At 43.6% G+C, this 22,423-nt stretch overlaps 1 protein-coding gene across 1 annotated transcript in view; it reads left to right on the plus strand.

The window, feature by feature from the left end:
• The window catches only part of eif4g1a (eukaryotic translation initiation factor 4 gamma, 1a), a 48,675-nt gene that overhangs the window by 13,802 nt on the left and 12,450 nt on the right, over positions 1–22,423 (plus strand). The window contains 13 exon segments of the mRNA XM_042098801.1: positions 6,857–6,967; positions 7,745–7,893; positions 8,288–8,380; positions 8,517–8,613; positions 9,132–9,977; positions 10,288–10,373; positions 11,144–11,217; positions 11,219–11,337; positions 15,262–15,395; positions 15,822–15,935; positions 16,161–16,547; positions 16,844–16,990; positions 20,860–21,093. Of these exon segments, the coding sequence (XP_041954735.1) occupies positions 6,857–6,967; positions 7,745–7,893; positions 8,288–8,380; positions 8,517–8,613; positions 9,132–9,977; positions 10,288–10,373; positions 11,144–11,217; positions 11,219–11,337; positions 15,262–15,395; positions 15,822–15,935; positions 16,161–16,547; positions 16,844–16,990; positions 20,860–21,093 (2,591 nt within the window).

The raw sequence follows: 22,423 nt of genomic DNA on the forward strand, positions 1-22,423 counted from the left end.
TAATCTGTAGCCTTGGGTAGGCTTCTGCAGAAAACAATGTTGTTGCCGATTTAATACTATCTGGCGACGTTTTTAACAGGCTACGTACGCAATAGAGGCTTAGACAACTATGACCCAAGTTTTGGTTTCGTAAATTAATTTGCCCTACTTCTTGACTGCAATGTAGTCAATTGACTGCTTGACGTCATTTTTATTTTTCTGTACAATAAACAAATACATCTGCTTTATGCCACAGAATTACATTCATATTTGTCTGACTTCTGCAGACGCGCAAAAAAACACTGCCAGGCCATCCTTAAAAATATTTTTGTTTGCCGTAACCCGACCGACCCTGTCAATTTAGAACCGACCCAAATATTATTTTTTTTTTTCCCCTTTTAGTCCGACCGACTTGCCGGTTGTAAACTTGCATTAAGACCGACCGATTGTTACTATTTATTTATTTATTTATTTATTTATTTATTTATTTACTCTAAACAACCAATACAAATAAAATACTATTTATTTTAGTAGGTCTAAGTATTGTGAATATACATTGCCTACATACAAACGTAGGCTCTATACATACAAACGTAGGTGTCATCTCTACGCTATTGGTTTACGCATGTCACACTATGGCCTATACGCTTCGTTTCATTCACACAAACATCTCAACAACGCTTATTACTTGGCACGAAGCTCTGGAAGATCTTTTCCCATTCTTTCTCCCCTCTAGTCTAACGGTGACTGTTGAAGAATTGAAATTGGTTGTGGTCTATTCAGCATTTCTGAAAATATGGGCTTAACCCAGATTCGAACTCTTGGACAGGGGACTGATAACTGCTGCGTAACGGCGGCTGTCATCAGCCGGCCTTAACGCACTGCGCCACAGAATTGATGGCGTGGGTGAATAGGGGATAAATAACAATAGAGTACACAACTATTTCACCAGCACATTTAAATGACTTGACTAAAACCGTGCATAACTGGAGGTACACCTGTTATCTGAGCAGTCTGTATGTCTTCATTTTGCGAATGCGAGGACAATATGAGTCTGTTGCATTTTGTTAGATGTCCGAGTCACGCATAATGTTTGAAAACCACTGGCTCGTAATCACAATAATTTACCACACGACAGTTGGATACTTCATGTTCCCATGCTTACATTTTGGTGAGTAGCATAGAGATTGTTAAAACAAAGTATGGCTCTCCGTTTGGGACATCGAAAACTTATATTTTTAATAGGGTAGTTACCTGCAGTCCAGAACACACAGAATATTGCAACAGAAAGTTGCCTTTATAATCAACACACTATTTGTTCCAACAGCATTCAAACAAAGCCTTTATAAAAGTGAAAAAAAAAAAATGATGTTCCATAAGAAGTAAAATAAAATACTGTTACTGTAACTGTATCCCAAGCTTCAGCTCCCCACGTCTGACAGGCAGACGTGACGCCGCTAAATTCTCAGATTGTTTATACCTCACACTGAACGCATAGACCGCTAGGCCCATCACTGTGGGGCGCGGTAGCCTACTCTCTGGGATTTAAGTAAAGCAATATAACCATACAAATGTTTCAAAATGAGTAATTTCGACTTTGTCTGAACTGGCCATTGTAGGCTTCGTAAAAAAATAAACAAGTAGACCTATCCCCTATCCAATGATATCGGCAAATGTTTGTTTTCCAAAGTAAGAATTTCACTTCACCATGCACCTTCGACAATGAATAGCTCATTACACTTATGTTACTGTTGAATGTAGGCCTAACTGGTATCATTACAAACATTATTCTGTGTCCTAAAAACTGGCATTTTATGGCATTGGTAAGGTCGTTGCAAAATCTAGAGAAATGTGTGAGGTGGTCAACGGCACACATTGAGACACACATTGGATTGTGTTATTACTTGAACATTCCACACTATCCACAGCTGTGGTATCGGGGGCAGGAGGATTACTGTTAGCGCAGGCTTTATATAAAATTCTTCAACAGAAGGCCTGCCTCGAATGCAGGCTTGCCCAAAATAAAGGCCTGTGGTTTGCGCAGCCTACAGTAATAGTTTTAAATAACAGACCTGCCACAATGTGCGGTATGATTTTTTTACGAGCAAGATGTTTTTGATGCCCTACGTGGACTGCATGTTCTTAAATAACAATGATCATCAGTAGCCTAATATTCAACCATTATTTTGTGTAAATGGGCTTTCAGAGTTTTTCTTATTAAGTTATTCACAAAGCCTTTCCGACCTACTCTTAATTCTTAAGGAAAAATGACAACTCCTGAACAGATTCTGGAGCTGAGTGCTCTAGAATCTTTGACTAAGAGTGAGTGAGTCTTCGTTGCTATGGATGACGTTATTACTCATGCACTAGCTTGACTGAAGTGACCACCTTGATTGGCTGATTGTAATGCGGGAATGATTCCAAACACCTCCCTTACGATGAGTGGCAGGTGACGGGTCTGAGAATGCGTGCGCTATACAAGGACGGAAGATGATGAATAACTGAATAAAAAGGCCTAGCCTAAATGAATCAAGAGTAAGGCAAAACAAATAGCCTAGTAGCCTAATGAAACATACGGACTGAGTATCTTTGTAACATTATTATATTAATCTGTTACTATGCCTATGCCTACGTTTGCAAAAGAGAACATTTTAATTTGATTCACAATAATGTTACATTTAATTTACATGTTGACAATGAGTAGCCTAGTTTTGGTTGTTGTTGGTGGCGTTATTGCATGTTAGCTATGCCTACAATGCAAAATTGCTTCCTCACGATTGGAAGCTCCTGTAACCGCATATGATTTCAAAACAGGCGAAATGCCACAAAACCGGTTTGTGAGTTAGGAGTCCTCAACTTCTTTTAAGCGGTCACAGCTGGTGGGAAGGTGTGATTGTTGGGGGCAGGGCCGGATTAACTGGGCACAAATGTCTGATGGCCCCCCCTGCCCCCCAGCCAACGTGAATCGGCCTAATAGGCCTATATCGTGAAGATTTTTCTTGCCATCTAAGGCACGAGCGCATCTGAGGCCAAGCCTCACCAAGTAGCCAGTTTGTTTACAACTAACATTACATTTAATTAAACTGCTTATAGGCTATGCCGAAATAGTTTTGAACATTTTGAATATTAGTGTCGGGTGAATTACGAAATGTTCTCAAAGTTGCCCTATGGCTGAAAGCTGCTTGGGATCCCCCCCCTGTCAAGCAATATAACCATACAAACGCGCGGCACTCATTGTTTCAAAAGGAGTAATTTCGGCTTTGTCGGAACTGAAGAGCTGTGGACAGCACATCAGAGCATGCCCAATGAAAATAAATGAACGCAACACAACACAGAACCCGCTTCTCTCGCGTCAGTCACTGAAATGAACGAAACCGAACCCGCTTCTCTCGCGGCAGTCACTGACAGTAGCCTAGAATAAATGCATGGGGGTAAACACTTCCCCATGACAAAGACATTGTAAAACACTGAAAGTTAATATTTTGTCACGAGCAACATACATTTGTCCTTTGTCAAATGTGTTACGTTCCAAGTAGCCTAGTGCGTAATTCTGCTTCATAAAGTTGAACGAATACATTTGCTTATTTCACAGAAAAATATAAATAGCCAGTTTAGGGTCTACAGTGCAGAGTTGGTAAGTTATGGTAGGCCGACTTGGAGTGAACGTACAAACAGGGGAAATTCTTTCTCTAGTAGCTGAGTAGCCTGATGGTAGGCAGGTGCACTCGTAGACATACGGCCGAACATGCAAGCGCCAATGAATCGTGCTCTCACGACAATCACGCCGTTAAACTTAAATAGGTTAACATCACTCTAAGTTCGCCTTCAAGCACGGAAAACGATGATTTGAAGACATCTGTTTTGTTGGAAGGGCAAGGGGGTAGCAACAGGGCAACACAGCGACAGGCCTGATGGCAGGGCTAATGTTATGAGGGTATTAAAATATGGGATATTCTACGGGAAAACATTAAAACGGCAAGACAGCGGGGGAAAGTTAAAATACGTGATAAAACACGGAAAAAGTTGCCATGCATTGTTTCGGTCCCCGTGCACAGGGATTATTTGTCATATTATTAACCACATATGATTTATTTGTGAAATTGTGCAAACAGGTGCAACACATTTGAAAAGGAAGGACTGGTAGCATGCAAGCTCCTGGGAAAGATTGATTTAAAAAATGGAAGAAAAAAAAATGTTTCGTTTTCCGGACATTTTGATATGCCGGTGAAATATATTATCGCTTCTTAATTAGTCAAATTGAGGAAATCTGGAGACAGGCTATGTAGCTTAAAGGATGACATAATCAAGCTGTATAGAATGCAACATGTTCATTAGCCTAACTTAAACATGCCCTAACAAGATCTAGCCAGTATCTTTTCATGGACAGCAAGAGTCCGCTTCGTTCGTTGTTTTAAAAAGGCTGCGTTGTTTGTTGCTGCTGCCCACGTTATCTCCAGTGGTGACTGTTTAACTTGCACAGATGCGCACACACAAGAATGAGCGCTCACACTACCCCCTAATGCTATACCTCTTTATTTGATAACAATAAATTAAGAAATGTTTCCTATTCTGGGAAATGTTTAGTTTCTTTTTCTTTCGGCCACGGTTCAATGATACCGTTTAATTGTGTCAGAAATTATCCTCGGACCAGTAATCTCCTCGTCAAGGAGGCCCTAACCCTGCAGATCATAGACAGAGAACGCAAAGGCCTACTGTATGCTTTGGGTAAAGAACACTTTGCATGTCCAGTGTACACGGAGAATGACTGTCTTGGAGCGGCCGCATCCCCCGCAACTCCACTTCCAATGTCACTGATTCCGACAGATGGGCTACGCCCGACACTTCTGCTTTTTATCTGGTGGTGGAGTTGAGCGGACATCTGAAGCTTCAGACGTTACCAATTTATCATCCATCGCGTCTGGCCTCTGAAAAAACTTTTAAGGGTAGTCTGCCTGGGCCTGGCCATGTTTGAACCGCCTCACTCATTTGTTCGTTGTTTAACATGGACGTTTTAAGCGTGCGCTTCCTATTTGAAATGCAGCATAGGCATTCAAATTGCTTTAGGGGATGGGATTATTAGCCAATTTCAATCGGACAATTTGACCAGAGATTTAATTTTGTCGGACATTTCATTTTTTTTCCGGCCAATGTCCGGTAATTACCGGACAACGGAAACCCTGGTCGGAGGGTCATTGAACAATTTCTAGCAGGCAAGGGAGGGTCATGCAACTTTTGACTGAAGCACTCGAAATTCCTCCAGTGGCCCCTTCAATAAATAACGAAGAGTCCCTAGATTGCTGCTGGGCTATACGTCTTGGTTCATGTCTGTTAACAACTCATTGCCGTCAAACGCGTATCTCGCGGTTGCATCCATTACAAACAAACATGCAATGTGAACGTCTGGGATTGGGGAGAGCACTAAATGCTCTACTGAATAAGTACGAAGTCAAACCTTTAAATGAAAAACACACTTTAATAATCAAAAAAATAAGCCGCTAATGAAATAAACTTGTGACCATCAAAAATCGTTTATCGCCTGTAACTCCGTGATAACAGGACGTAACATGAAGGCATTTGGCTGAGCAACGGATGTTAATATGCTCTATATTTTGTCCAAATGATGTCTGTCTATCATCGTTGCACTCGGAGAAAAACAGAATGTTTAATTTGACCTGCGTTTCTTCTACGGCTGCAAACGGGATTCACTCGCAGTTAACCAAATATTTCTTTATTAGGGCAGGGCAGGCATATTTCTGGCTATTAAATTATTTCTAAACCAGTCTGCAAAAGTCTGTAGTTAAGTCTGTGTAGGGGTTTCCAGGCTCCATTTCTTTTTACGAGACGCCCTGCTCAATTGAGACATCTGCCGGTTGTTTGGATTGTTGCAGCGTCACTGGAAAAATACAAATTAAAGTTGCGTGATACCGCTTGATCCCACGCGCGGACCGCGAGAGAAGCTGGCCAAGTCGAAGCACTGCCCACTGTAAGGCTCTAGTCTTTTGCATCTATTTGGCTGTTTTTTTTTTTTTTGAAGTGTTATAATGACCAATCTCGCAAGGGGTAAGCTGAACCTGGTTGGTATTGGTACTGGCTCTGGCTCTGAAACATTGGTATCAGAAGTGTGAAAGAGATTGACACTTTGACAGATCAAAGATCTCATTGAAAAGCTACAGCAGGAAGAGTTCATTGAGTTCATTAAGTGAAAAAGGCATGGCAAAAGATTTTTATTCAAAGAGCCTTGATGAGGCAAGCTCACACTGTATTCCCACCTGGGAATACAATGAAGAGGTTCACCAGAGATGTACGTTATGTTTTAGGTGGCTCCTCTTTGTTCCATGCCAAAAACAAAATGCTATTGACATGGCACCTTCAGATTTAGGGTGAGACAGTCAAGTCAGCAGCTGATCTCGAGATTCCAATCGTAGCTCGATCTACTACCAGCTTCTGGCAGGCCAGGAATGCACGAATCCAATGACCGCTTGAGACTGATTGTACTGGTATCAGAACTAAAATGTATTTAAAACTGTAATGCAAGGTGCCTAAGCCTCTCTCTCTCTCTCTCTCTCTCTCTCTCTCTCTCTCTCTCTCTCTCTCTCTCTCTCTCTCTCTCTCTCTCTCTCTCTCTCTCTCTCTCTCTCTCTCTCTCTCTCTCTCTCTCTCTCTCTCTCTCTCTCTCTCTCTCTCTCTCTCTCTCTCTCTCTCTGAGTTCTGTTAAGTGTCCTAACCTAACCTCTGTCTGCTGTATCTTGCTCTTCCTGTTAGCAGTGTTCATTCACTCTGTATCTTTCGTTTTTTCTCTCTCTGCCTGTCTGTCCCCCCCCTTCCTCCCCACACACACACCTTTTATGCGCTTCCCTCCCTTTCTCTGCGAGCTCAGAGCCCTCCCTTGCTGCGAGGGAAAGGCGGGGAGGTGGGGGGAGGGGGGCTGGCCGGGAGAACGGCCGCCTTGCGCTGCACGGCGCTCCCCTCACCTCCCAGCGCTATCCTGGTGAGTAGGAACTGCCGGGCTATTTCCGTCTCCAGCCCGTGGCACACACCAGTCTGGGTTCACGCAGCGCCTCAACCACTCCAATTCACATGGAGCCTTTGCTCCCCATTCTGACTGTGACTCGGTGGAATGGCCTGTTAGTGAGCCCAGACTTGTATGCCTCTGGCATGCCTGTGTGTGTGTGTGTGCATGTATGTTGATGAGGGAAGCATGCACCCTTTTGGATTTGTGAACTCCTGAGATTGAGTTTGAGATGCATTAAGAGCACATGTACAAGGACGGAGCCTAACTTGAGGGCTGTCCGAAGAAGTAAAAGGACACATGTAAGACGGTGGTCTCCTCCCTCTGCTGGTCAAATGACCAAATTGATTCTCACACCATAAATGCATGTATATACACTTTGAAAAGAGAATTCCCTTGGTTCTGTAATTGGTAGATGTTTCTTATTATTATTATTATTATTATTATTATTATTATTATTATTATTATTATTATTATTATTATCTACAGTATCTACCAAGGGCTAAGTCCATGCAGACTAACTCCTCAACTATTCACCACTGGTCGATTTTTGTTTATTTATTTGTAATTTGTTGTGAAAGTTGGCATATGACCAAGGGATTTGAGCGTTGTTTCACTCTCAAAAAACTGCATCCTCTTGGACCTTGATGAAACTGGTTGTGGATGGCTGGCTTATGGAGTTGTGGTCACGAATGGTACTAATGTTTCCTCCCTCTGTCTATTGTCTTTTTCTGTCTGTGGTGGTCTGTGCTGCAGCTGGAGCCTACTACCCTGCCCAGGCCCAGTACCCCTCCCCTGTGCAGACCACGCCCGTCATGATTAATCCCACACAGCAGCCACAGGCTCCTCCTCCTCAGCAAGCTCCTCCCCCACCACAGGGCCCACCCAAAAGGGAGCGCAAACAGGTATCACTGACGCAGACAAGTTCAGGGTTCAAGTCTGGCAAATGCTGTTTGGTTTTACAGCTTAAACATTATGGAACTCTGTTTTAAACCTAATGAAGAAGTTCTGTCTGTAATGGAGTGCAATGGACGTTTGAACGGCAGTGTATTATCAAATGGAATTTGAGGATCATATAAAAAGTAGATATTTATGAAAACACCCTCAGTCTGGCTAATGGTGACTGTTGACTTAATGTCCTGTATTCATCTGATACAAGATAGAGTTGGAAATGGATAGATTGGCAAACGGATAGATTGGCAAACTGGTAACTTGAATGTAGTGGAAGAAATAAAGCTGTTAAAGTAGTTGAGAAAAATTTTGAACCTTTTTTTTTCCACTTACTACTTCCTTACACAGATCCGGATACGGGATCCTAACCAGGGAGGCAAGGATATTACAGAGGAGATAATGTCTGGAGGAAGGACTACCTCTACTCCTACGCCTCCTCAGGTGATTGACTTTTCTGGGTTCATCCCATATTTACAAAGTACATAGCCTGTATGAGTTAATAGGAAAAAAACACAAGGCTTCATGACATAGTGGTCATATAAATTCCAGTGAGCTATAAATCTGTTCTTGATTCCAGTCTGTTGGGCCTGAGGTGTCGGGCTCTGCACAAACCAATGGGGAAAGCCTGCCCACTGCTGCTCCTGCTGCCACCGGCGCCACTGCAACGAGAGCAGGTGAGTGGGGTGGGTTTTCAGCAGAGCCCTTTGCTCCTCTTCACAGTACAGCTGTGAGGTGGACACACGTTTTCTCAACATTACCACTGGCACTACATTAGAATCTTTACCTTAAGGAACCCAATGTGGATCTAATTAAATCCAACCTGGGTTTGTTAGCATTTATGACTAGTAGAAGTGTCCTCAGACAGTGTAGTTTCTGTGCTGTTGATTACATTACTACATTACATTATTACACAGACATATTTTGATCTGTTACCCTGCATTGAAAACCAAAAGACAACGGTTTTATCATCATTCTATAGCTGATGTTTTTAGTAAGATCCCACCTTTGAAGGTTTTAGAATATCTTATTAGCATTGATTTTAAGAAACATATTTAAGTTTCTATAACACACAATGCTCTGGCCATTAAATAGCCTTAGTTGCGGAAATGGCCTTAAATGAAACAAACAAACACTATTACACATTACTGACCGCTTGTGTTTTTTTTTTTTTGTTTTTTTTCTTGATGGCCAGATGAGCGAGTTAAGCTGGCTGCCCCAACCCCTCCTCCCCCTGTCAAAACCCCCGAGCCGGCCGTGACTGTTGCCCCACCCGCTCCCAAGGTCAAACCTGACGCAGAGGTCGAAGTGGATGATGCAGAGGTCCCCATCGCGCCCAGCGAGTCAGAGTCCACCACCCCACCGCCTCCCGCCCCTGCCTCTCCCTCTCCCCCTCCAGTGGAAGTGCCTGCCCCAACGCCCGCCCCCGAGGAGGCCAAAGTCTGCGTTGTGGATGCACCAGCGCCTCCGTCTTCGGGAGCAGCTTCGGCCCCACATGACGCTGCCCCGGCCCCCACTGCCACGGTTGAGCCTCTGGCCCTCCCACAGGAGGACAAGCCAGAGCCAGCCAAGGAGGAGGAGTTGGAGGAGGAGAAGCAGGAGGAGGTGGCCCCAGTGTCGTCCCCTGAGCCCCCCGCCCCGGTCCCAACTGCTCCCAGCGAGGAGCCCGCTACTGCTCCTGCTCCTGCTCCTGCTCCTGCAGTCGCAGCCCCTGCCGCCAACGGCAGTGAGGAGCCTGCCAAGAAACAGGAAGCCCCAGCCGCCCCGGTAGTGCCGGACACGCCTACCTCTGAACCCGACGCAGAGCCTGAGCCCGCTGAGCCCCAGCTGCCCAACGGCTTGCCCCAGGACCCCGAGGAGCCGCCCACGGCCAAGCCTGCCGAGGTGGAGGCAGTCATCGAGGCCAAGGTGGTCACCCAAGAGCAGGAGGTCGCCCCTGCCACAGAGGTCGCCCCGGTGGCACAAGAAACTGAGGAGAAGGCAGAGGAAGCCCTCCCAGCCACAACTAGCTGCCCAGTAGAGGAGACCACTACTATGCAAGGTAGGTAATGCTGTGCAGTGGCTGTGCTGGCCAGGAATGATGAGGGCAAGTCGGGGCTCTCTACTCTCTATAAGCAGCACACACTTGTCTGAGCGTCTGTGATATAAGGCTGAAGCAGAAGAGAGGGGTTTGAAATGCTAATATAAGGCTGAAGCAGAAGAGAGGGGTTTGAAACGCTAATTTAAGGCTGAATGTAATGGCGCATTCGTGTCACTCAATAAGATCAATAGGGAGCATTTCATTTGTTAACCTGTTTCAGACCCGTATACAGAAAAACTGAGTTGGCCCAAGTAACACGTCTCTGTTGCAGCTCCCCTGTCTGTGCCAAAGAAAAAGAAGAAGCTAAAGGACCTGGACAAAAAAGATGGTGGAGACATGCTGGATGCCTTTAAAGAGGTTGGTACACGTGTGTTTTTTTAACGATCAATCAGTCCTAAATACCATTGTTTGTGGTGGTTTAGCTTCAGCCTATTGGCATCTACGTTATTTGGCACATTTTTAAAAATGGTCTTTTGCATGTGCTCACTTCGGACCACATTTTCACCAGCAAGTCAATAAAGTGCCACGTTATTGGTAGCCACAAAAGTATATTGTCTGTGGATTGACTGATGTTCCCATGAGCTGGCAGTTTTTATGGTGTGAGGATCAGCCAATCCACATGGACTAAATCATTTGTGGCCATCTGTAATGTGGTACCTAATTGGCTTGTTTGTGAAGTGAAAATGTGGCCAGAAGTGAGCAAGAGGGACCCAATTTCTAAAGATGTCGTCAGCCAATTAAAGGGGTGGTTCAGGATTTTGGACATAGGACCTCATTTCCAAGTTAGCAAGTGTGATATTTATCAGTGGAGACCGTTTTCAACACGTTTCATCCAGTCCTTCTAATTGCAGAGTTCGCAGGTGCTAGGCTAGCGCAGGTCATCGGTATGTGTTAGCCTGCAACTCTAAAAACAGTCTTACCCACTCCAAAGTACACCAATACAACAATAATATATGTGCAATGTTACTGCTACTACAATGTAACAGTGGTAAGAATATTATGTAGATATATGCAGTGTATGAAGAAAATAAATATGAATATTCAGTATGAACCAGTTTCTGTCCTTGCCCCACACGCGCACACACACACACACACGGGCTTAACTGTTTGAGCTCTTGTCTCACCAGCCTGAGGAGGAGCCCGCTCCCAAGCCAGTAGCCCCTCAGCCGGAGCCCGTTGAGGCCCGACCCGCCACTCCCCCCCGCCCCTCCAGCTGAGGACCCTGACCAGACTTGGGAGGAGAAGGAGGACAAGCTGGACACAGAGAACATCGAGCCAGACGTGAACAAGGCTGTTGAGCTGAAGTACCAGTACAAAGAAGGTGGGTTCTACTAGGGATGCTCGGCAGCTGATGTATTATTGGCCTTTAAGTGAAAAAATGTAAATATTATCGTTCCAATAACAGAATTCAGGCTGTTAATTTTCGCCAATATTTTTTAAAGCCCTAATTTCCCAATTAGGTGTACGTAAAGCCCATCTGGCTACTTGAGTTTGGTTGGCTATACTTCCTCAAAATAATGTCAGCGGTGTGGATGTATTTCATCATTCTAACAAGATCTGTGTTGAATCTGTGCATCCCAAAATCCTCTCGTGAATGATCAGGTCATCGTTATAAGTCATAGTCATGACAGGTTATCGTTATAAGTTAGTAAAACCTTCGGGGCTAACCCCTTTTATTTCTGCTGCAGCAGGTTGTGCCCAACAGAGTAGACAGACCTAATATACAGCCCGAGGAATTGCAGCTTTGTTCAGTTACCCGCAGTTAAAACTAAACATAAGTTTCCCTCCCAAACTCTGATTTGGTCACTAAAGCTTTTTCTCAGCTTAGCCGTTTATCTGCGTTGAGCGTTTACTCCATAGATATGAAAACGATTCATACACTGTTGCTGGCCACTCGCTCGCGATTCACTGACATCAGGTTCACTTGAAGGTACACATAGGGCTAGGCTACTGCTATTTTGTTGACTGCTGTACCATTGAGGACTTTTTTTGAGTTTTGTCATTATTATGACAACTGTCAATATTTGACAGTTATTACAATCTCGCGGTCACTCTGGGGTCAAAAATTTTAAATAGCCATTGGAACGTTAGGGCTATGTGGGTTTTACTCCTACGGGGCAGCCGTGGCCTATTGGTTAGCGCTTCGGACTTGTAACCGGAGGGTTGCCGGTTCGAACCCCGACCAGTGCTCCTCACTGCTCCCCAAGCGCCGCTGTTGTTGCAGGCAGCTCACTTTATTTACGGGATTAGTGTGTGCTTCACCTTACTGTGTGTTCACTGTGTGCCGAGTGTGTTTCACTAATTAATGGATTGGGATACATGCAGAGAACAAATTTCCCTCACGGAAAAAAAGAGTGTATAAATACTTATACTTAGACTTACTCCTAATACCTGTCAAGTGTTCTGAAAGAGTAATTTACATTAGGTGATTGCAGTGTTTCCCACAGAATTGGATTCAATTTGTGGCGGTAGCTGACTTGGACAACGGGGGGGCGGGGGGATGTTAAAGTATATAGGTCTAATTGAGTGCCTGTCACTTCAGTTAAAAGGCTGCTGATGTGTGTATGCAATTCATAGCGTTTTCTACTTAGTTAAAATTAAGGTTCGTACTTCTCCTTGGGACAAGCACTTTTGAATCTTGGAAAGCACTTTTCATTTACATCGTGATTTTGCAAACATACAGTATTCTAACGTTAGCTCTGAGATACTGCTTGATTGCATAACTTAACCCTTTAGGCGCCAGAGGGTTTTTTTCGAAACGTTTTATTTTGACATTTTCATTTCAAAAGGCTTTATCTTAAGTGATAAGAGAGAGAGACTTTCTGTAAATTAGAGAAATATTAAGGATGACCCAAAGTTTATGTAGGGATTAAATGTTCATATCTAATTTGTATATTATGATGTCATATGGTGGCGGCCATCTTGGGTTATAGAATTTTCATGAAAAGTCACATGTTTGAATGATAAATGCACCACTTTCCCCCCAAAATGTCCCTCACCTTCTGTATGCTATATTGCACAATACTGAATGCTCAGGTAAATAGTAAGTAGTAAACAAACTGTGTAAATCATTACTAATAAATGGCAGAAACAAACCGAATGCATAGCGGTAGGCTGGCCTTTTTCTGTAGAGATTTTCCATTTACTACATACAGTAGGCACTCTGATTCCATGTATGGGGCACATATACACTATATTATTCATATGACACACAAACACAAGTAGACAAGACCTGTTTAGTTCAAAAGCTCACTTGCCACGGCAAGGCACAGATCAGGAGTGAGATGACGAGACAATGATTACTAATAAATGATTACTAATAAATGGCTGACAAAAAAAGAATTTATGTAGCAGGCCTTTTGCTGTAGAGATAATGACTCCCCTGCCCCGTGTCACACCACCTCTGCTCCTGCTGCGAGCAGCATGGCCAGATCTGCCTCGCGCCGAGTGGAGAGAATTTGCGCAGCTCGGACTTGGCCTACTGGTCACTAAACGAATCACCGTCATTTTCTGAAGGCAGATATTCCCCTTCAGAATCAGGGTCTGCGAATAGAAGACCCAACACTTCATTTCGGGTAAACTTTTTTGATGCCATTAGATGATCTAATGCAAATACTCGCTGACATTGACAATATCGCTCTGATAAAATGGCTCACACGCACACTAGCTCCAGTATTGCACGCGCCGATTCAATGCGCTGTAGCTCAAAGGTTTTGTTTAAAGCATGACGTTTTTCGGACTCGGGAATGACGTATGACATGTCTGGCATCTAGTGGAGTGGAGGTCGAACGAAATATGACGCCCTATTTGAAAAAATCGTCCGTTTTACTCAGTGCCGCATCTTGACGAGTAAACTCGACCGTGGCACCTAGAGGGTTAACTTAGTTTAGTCAAATTCCTTTTAGGCAAGTCCCTCCACTCGGCGGCCATATCGCAACGCTTTTTGGGCACTCATCGGGCATCCTATTCGGCAGAAATGCGTGTGCGCAAGGCTTCACAACACCAATCTTGCTCCAGTGCCGAGTTCACAACACATGATTGGCACAATGTCTTCACAACACACCATATGATTGGCTCAATGTATTCACATCACACCACATGATTGGCTCAATGTATTCACATGTCCACGTTTTGCCGAGGAAGGGGTGGGGTATGCGTAGACAACGGCCATATTGGCGTTGCAAACAAACCCCATGCATTTCTATGGAGAATTTTTTGAGTGCTGTGTCTCCTCATTAGAAAGTCTCTGGTTTAGTCTTGATGGTAATTTTGATACCATAGATTTAATAGAGACCCAGTCAGACCAATAGTATGAAAAATCAGGAACAGAGTTTATTTACAATGATGCGCATCAAGGGAGAGACAGCATGACTTCACCTAAAGATCCATCAGCTGCTCTAACTAGACAAGTAAATAGTTAGGGTTTAAGTATCTTTCCAGGCTGACGGGAGATGGCGTTGGTCATCCCATCTCACGTGGACTACACTGAATCGGACCCTGATTAGTGGCAGCCTGGCAATCCGGAGCAGATAGCTACTGACGCAGCCTAGCAGAACCGTGAAACAAGTCATAATATTCCTGCGTATCTCTAAACAGTCACACAGAGATATACACAGGGACAGTACAGATATCATAAAGTCATTACGTAGAATCATACTTTTGGAATATTGGACATAATGCAGAACATTAAACCATATTGGACATATTCCACTGTTCTAATTCCACTTTCTCTCAATGTAGCCTACAATGTTGTGATAAGATCTAAGCAGAGTTAACTTTAATGCAGCAGTTTTGAACAAATTTGCACAGCATGGTCACGATGCTAAGTGGATTTAATAGCAATTTAGCGAGACGTCTTCTATGCAATGCTTCTATGTGGCAACAACAATCCTTCAACAATCGTGAATCTTTTGTTAAATGCACATGCAGTGGAGGGGCAGCGGGCTCATTATGAGAGAGGGCGCGGCAAGGAAAGGCTGCGTGCGTAAAAAGCCCAGCTCAATGAAAGGATTTGATCTTATCTTTAATTTAAATATTACAACATAGAAAATGAATGTGTGCCGCCCGGTTTTGATTTTGTGGTGCCCCGCCACAGATTAGTCAATGTATGGGGAAAAACTGGTGATTGTTTTGTTTGATTTCTCTGATATTCTCTCCATTCACCTTACACAATGTTGCAGAGTCTATCTTAGGTGTTCGTTGGTGTGTGTTAAATGTCCCCATGTCTGCCTGTGTTGTCCTCCAGACCAGTGGAAGCCCATTAACCCAGAGGAGAAGAAGCGCTACGACCGTGAGTTCCTGCTGGGCTTCCAGTTCATCAGTGCCAGCATGAGCAAGCCTGAGGGCCTGCCACACATCAGCGATGTGGTGCTGGACAAGGTGAGCATGCCTTCTGCACTGATGGATCTGTCTGCAGGCAACTTCTATATATGGTTATAGTATTGGGCAGTCTCTTTTATCCAAAGAGTAACACACAATAATAGTTGGTAGCATCAGAATAACAATGAAGGTTTCAATTTATGTTTAACAACCAGGAAAAAAACGATATAGCCCCCTATGCATGTGTATGGTGTGTGATTGTCCAGTGTGCCTGTGAAATGTGTGCTGGTTGAGTTGTTGATTTTGTCCCTTGAACCATTGAATAAGCTACTGTAATGCGCCCTTTTAAATTGCCCCTTGGGGACAAATAAAGTGCTTTGAATTGAATATGCATTCTTCTCCTTTCCACATAGTTGTCTGTTTGGCTGGCCTGTGAATACTATTTCTATTGTTTTCATTCTTTGATTGTTGTGTGATTGATTCCAGGCTAATAAGACGCCACTGCGTCCCATTGACCCAAGTCGTCTGATGAACTGTGGCCCAGACTTCACCCCCTCCTTCGCCAACCTCGGCAGACCATCCGCTAGTGGCCGTGGCCCTGTAAGTGCAGGCCTCTTCTCTCCTTTCGTGAAACCATTAGTCATCTTTCCAAGTAAATATTTTAATGAACTCACATCCTCTTTCGCCTTTCTTCCCTATCCACTTTCGCCTTTCTTCCCTGCACCCTGTATTCATCACCTTAATCTGCACCACCTTTTCTTTCCTCTTTAAATCTCTTACCCTCACTTCTCTCTCTCCCTCCCTTCATCTGTTCTGTCAACGCAGCCACCCGGACCACGGCGCTCTCAGCAGGGCCAGCGCAAGGAGCCGCGCAAGATCATCGCCAGCGTGTCCCTGAACGATGACGTGCAGCTCAACAAAGCCGAGAAGGCCTGGAAGCCAGGTGTCAAGAAGGCTACACGCCGCGGGGAAGATGAGGAGGTGGCTGATGACCCTGAGGTGGCCAAGACGCAGGAGCTGTTCAAGCGCGTGCGCAGTGTGCTCAACAAGCTGACGCCCCAGATGTTCCAGCAACTGATGAAGCAGGTGACGGAGCTCACCATCGACACCGAGGAGCGCCTCAAGGGCGTCATCGACCTCATCTTCGAGAAAGCCATCTCCGAGCCCAACTTCAGTGTGGCTTACGCCAACATGTGTCGCTGCCTTATGGGGGTGAGTGCAAGCGCATGTTTGGGTGCGTAAGTCTGTGTGTGCAACAACCACTAGACCTGCATTAAAGTGGTCACTGTTGAGCCGGTGACCTGGACGTAGATTAAGCCAGTCCTCTGAGACTAAAACAAAATGGGAATGAATATTCCCACTGAAAGAGCTTTGGTCACAGACTAGGCTTTAGCCTGGACCAGCCCTATAGAACAGACTGTGTACATTCAGTCATGACGTTCCCACCCCCTGTCCCTGCTGACATGAGTTCATGGTGAATCACACTTTGTTTTATTTCCTCCCTGCAGCTTAAAGTCCCAACATCAGACAAGCCGGGAGTCACTGTGAATTTCCGCAAGCTGCTGCTCAACCGTTGTCAGAAAGAGTTTGAGAAGGACAAGGATGACGACGAGATCTTTGAGCAGAAACAAAAGGAGTTGGATGCTGCCTCAGAGGTAATGGCCCTCATTTATCAACCAAGCTTAAACCAGCGCAGATCTGTGCGCAGGAATCTTCTTACGACGGGGCCTCGTGTGATACATGAAACGTTTGCTCCACTCCACGTGTTATGGTGAATGTGGCAGCTGAAAACGAGCGTATTTTAAATACCACCCCCTTATATATGCTCATTTTAGAGACCTCGCCCCTACAATTTACGACATGAAAGTGCAGAATACATCCAAAAGAGAAACATTTCTAGCCTGGAGATGGCCCAAGTGAGGTTGCAAGTCCAGCTTGACCTTGTTCATTTTGACAACTAGAAAAGTGTCATCAAGAAAGTAAAGGAAACTAAAGCGATTAAAGTGTAACAGACTTTATTTTTGCAGTGAGAATGCATCATACTACAAATAAATTCATTACAAAACCATATTGCCCCTTGAAAAAATAATTGGTAACACTTTTTGCTTGACAGTATTGACATAAGAGTGACATGACACTGTCATGAACACATGACAGTCATGACACATGAACCCTAACCTGTTATGACAAGAACCGTATGTCACTTAAAGGTAAACTATGCAGTATTGGCAATTTCCTTACTGTTTTCTTGGTCTTTGCTTCTTTTTCGCTGGCTATGTCATGACAAATGTCTGAGAAACTCCATCGCTACCTTTTTCTTTCCGGTGCCTGGCGTGTATGTGTATTTGAATGCAGTAAAGCAATTTGTTACACTCGTTATACTTCCTGACACTGAGGCCGTCGGCCCGCCGGCCCACAGTTGCAAGGGTGGTTTTTCCGCTCACAGGCGCTAGGGGGAAGCGAGACGGCCACCATTCAACCCGAAAAAAGTCATATAACCATTCTAATGTCTCTGAAGCTGTTAAATGAAGGTGAATTAAGCGAAAAAACTTGCATATTAAGCTAAAAAACCTGCATAGTGTGCCTTTTAATAACAGAAGCGTTGTTTATGTTTATGACACTTTCACGACAGTGTCATGTCACTCTTATGTCAATACTGTCAAGTAAAGTGTAACCAAATAATTTATGGGTCATTTCGTGTCAAATCAGGTAAGGTTGTTGCTGCACCGTCTCAGATTATTATTATTATTATTATTATTATTATTATTATGTTCAAACCATGTGTATATCAATAGGTCCTAAAATCTTGTCTTCATATCTTTTTCAGACCTTGAAATTCTCTCCACATATGGCTATCAAATATGTCAACATAACATTACAGAAAGTAGGCTACAAATGTGCAGGAAAAGTATTAGGCACGGTTCATGGGGGAAAAAATCCAAACCGTTCGGTTCGCTTGTCTGTTTCGGAGCATGTGTGCATTGTACTGTTTTGATGGTTCATTGCATGCATAATATAGCCTCATGTCCATATGTGACCCCACAGTCACTTTTTTTCCCCTTTCGCGTGAAAGCGGAGGTGTGGAGTGCTGCGGATCACGTGTAGAAATGGCAAGCAGTGCTGCCAACTTTGTTGCCAAGCGACTTCGTCGCCATATTTAGCCACAACACGACATGCTGATGTAATTGTTATGTAAATTAGTATGTGGCGACATTTAGCAACTTTTGGAACTGGCAGGGTTCGTATGTTTTGAAAAAACCTGGCAAAGTTATGGGATTTGAAAATGGCAATTTCCAGGCCTGGAAAAGTTTTGGAAAACGAAAAACACCCCGAAAGTTTTGGAATGGTCATGGAAATTTGCGTGACTCATTGCAATTCAACTGAGAAATGTATCGCATTTCCGCAGATCATGTCGCATACTTCCTTGTGTCTGTCGCGCGGAGACCATCGGCCTTTTCTAAAAGGAATTACTCTGCCCTCCCTTTACGCATTCGACTCGCTTTATCCATTGCCGTAGAACACAAACAGTGGAAGAGAGTAGGGAGAGGGCGGAAAGCCTAATTGTCTTCGGTTGCATTTTATCATTTAAAATTTTTAAATGATATGTGCAATGCCAGGAAAATAGGTCTATTAATTTAATCACGTCTAGCTTTCCTTGGATAAATAAAAGTTTTTTTTTATAATTGTCAGCTTACGTTTGGTGCATTGGCCTTTTAATCTGTTTAGTTATGCAAGGACCGAAAATATTTCAGTCGATGTCATGCACACGTTGTAGCCTATTCCACGTTGTTTGCATTGAGATTATCTCTTTCACTGTTGCAGAGTCAATTTTGTCAAGATTCAGAAACGTGGATGTGTCTTCAGCATGTCAGTAACGAGTGTGCAAACAAATTATGAAGGCGCAGGTTTGCAACTGGATGGCATTTTGCGTTCGCGGCAGCTACAGCCCTGTTACATCAGCATTGCATCTTACTAGCCAGTATGTGCGGTGCTACAAACGGCGTGAATTAAACATGCAATTATGTAGTCATGATGAACCGACAGAGTTGAAGAAGAGCTGATTAGTAATTGATCAGGCTATTACATTAATCAGGATTAAAATGTGTGGAGGATATTTGTCTACAGTAGGCGATCGCATGACTTTTAACGTATAACTTGCTTAATGTAGGTCTGACACACGTAAGGCATAAGGCTATATTTCAGTGTTGGCCTACATTTTGTATGTATTAGAAATACATAGATAAACCTTAATTTTAATTCAAATTTCCCAAGGACTGTTTCGAAAGAATCGAAAGTGTTTTAGTTTTCGAAAAATGTTTTGGGGAATATAAGGTCATGGAAATTTTTAAAAAAATCATGGAAATTCTCTGGTGAAAATGTGTATGAACCCTGAGCTGGCTTTAGCTACTTTCCATTTGAAATAGTTGGAGTGGGAGCAATAACGAAGGCAGCCCGGAGTTGGAGCATGCACCAGCATCGCAAAAGTCTGTTGTGTGCGAAGATTTTGGATTTGGAAATCTGCATATTGTGAGCTTAAATGTATTGTTTCTGAAGTTAATTTGCTGCGCCCTCGCGGCACTTCAGCAGCTTAGGCTGTGCGGTCGCAGGCTCGCAGCCCCTTACTTACAGTTTCCCAAATATTAAAGGTCCCATGTGTAAGAACTTCTCCCATCTAGTGTTTAGGGATTGTATTGCAACCTAATAGAACTACAGTAGCCGTCGTACATCAAAAACATAACACCCATTTCACACCTAAGATCTGCGTTGAGACGAAACCGTCGCAGAAGGCGTTGCAGCAGTTTGAATTAAATGGTGCAAGTCGTTGCCAGCTGTTGCAAGCCGTCGCAAAGCATTTAACATTATCATATCTAGTCGCAGCTCATCTCGTTGCGAATCTACCTAGATGATGGCCCTAGTTCCGAACTCCTAAATAGGGGTGTCAAAACAAACTTTTCTCTTTTTGTCATTGCTTGTGTGTGATGCCAATGAAACACACTTTCGGACATGGAATAAATCATTTAATTTTGCCTGTTTACCGAGCTAGTTAGCTAACGTTAGCACAGTAAACTGAAAGTAAATGGGAATGGCTAGTGATGTTCGCTAGTTAGGTAGCAACTAACCTGAGATAGCATACATTCAGCAACTTTGTGGTAGTCTGCTAGTTCTAGCAAAACTAAGACGTGAGATTCTAGCGTAGCCACCGCTAACGTTAATATTGATAAATGCCATGCTTTGCGTGGACATGAGTGTACGCCTGTTTTAGGTCATACATTTGTTTATTAAATGAGGGCCAATGTCTTTACAGTCTTTTTGTGATCCTTTTCCCACGACACAAGCTTTTTTCATTTAACTGGTATGAGATCTTGGACCCATGAACTTGCTGTTACTAGCCTCTCGCCAGAACAGCTGCATGAACATTCTCTTACTCACACTCACACATACACACACACACACACACACACACTCCAGAGTCAGAGTGGTGGCTGTTGTAAAAGCTGTTGTAAACTCCCCTTTTGGTAAACAGGGAGACCGCCAGCGCCTCAATGACGAGTTGGAGGAGGCCAAGGACCAGGCCCGTCGGCGGTCGCTGGGCAACATCAAGTTCATCGGCGAGCTCTTCAAGCTGAAGATGCTGACCGAGCCCATCATGCATGACTGCATAGTCAAGCTGCTCAAGAACCACGACGAGGAGAGTCTGGAGTGCCTGTGCCGCCTGCTCTCAACCATCGGCAAGGACCTGGACTTCGAGAAGGCCAAGGTGGGTAGAGCTCGCCATCTGCGGTGCTGGGCAGATACGGTCAACTATGACCAAAGAGTATAGAAGTAACAAGAGGCGAAACGCTGTAGTTTTGACAACAATCGCTAGTTGGCACTGCTGTCGCGCTTTCGTCATTTTGGACTGATCATGCCACTATGGCCGTTGTTCAATCAGAACATGCCAACGTAAACCAGCAAGATTGGCCACTATATTGTGCTCAATTTCGAACCACTAGTTCACTTTTGAACACTACAGGTCATATGTAGAAGAAAAAAAATATTTGAATATCACACCGGTTGCTCAAATTAAATGGCAATAATATTATGTAGGGCTACATACATGGGCTACAGATCATGTCCATTCACTAAATTATTATGAATAAATGTATAGCCTTACTAGTCATATTTTGCATTTCTCAACACGATTTATGACAGTTGGGGAATTCAGGGTATGAGAAAAGGTTATATATATATATATATATATATATATATATATATATATATATATATATATATATATATATATATATATCTATATATATATATATCTATATCTATATATCTATATATATATATATATATATATATATATATATCTATATATATATCTATCCTTTTCTCATACCCTGAATATATATATAATCAATCATACATGTCAACACTCCCGTTTTTCCCGGGTTTCTCCCATATTTCAAGCTCATCTCCCAGCACCCTCCCGTTTTATTATTTCTCCCGGAAAACTCCCGTAATTTGCATGGCCATCAAACTTCATTTTAAAATCCTTGATCCATTCAGGTTGCCAGATTGTGTATGAAATACACCCTACACATACACTATCACTTAGTTTCAATTTCAACCGTTTTGTCATAGGCTAAAACCTTCCAACCCAAATAAGGAAGCGGGTGCCGACTGCGCAGCCTGAGTCTCGTCGTAAGCAAGCGGGCTAGTTGAATGGCCTTTTTTTGGGAATTTAATTGATTAACACATCACATAAACTGTTATTGAGTGTTGTTGATACACTGAACTTGTGCCCTCGGAACCAAATCTAACAGCAAGCAGCTTTGGAGTTTTGGAAGTAGGCTGCAGGCAGGCAGCTGGTGGATAGCCTACATAACTGGCATGCGTAAGGTAATTGTATAAGGTAAAAGCAACGACCGAAATGCAGTGTTGCAATGCAATGCATAGAAACACGTCTATGAAACGTATTAAATATGCAAACACAGATTCAGTATAAACACTTGCCCTTGTCTTCCTTCTTGGACTAATTCGTATTCCCCTGATGGGGTGATGGGATCCCTCATATGCCTGCCTATTGCATGCCTGTACATTAC

The sequence above is a fragment of the Alosa sapidissima genome, chromosome 1, assembly GCF_018492685.1.
Source record: "Alosa sapidissima isolate fAloSap1 chromosome 1, fAloSap1.pri, whole genome shotgun sequence".
Classification (NCBI taxonomy): Eukaryota; Metazoa; Chordata; class Actinopteri; order Clupeiformes; family Clupeidae; genus Alosa; species Alosa sapidissima.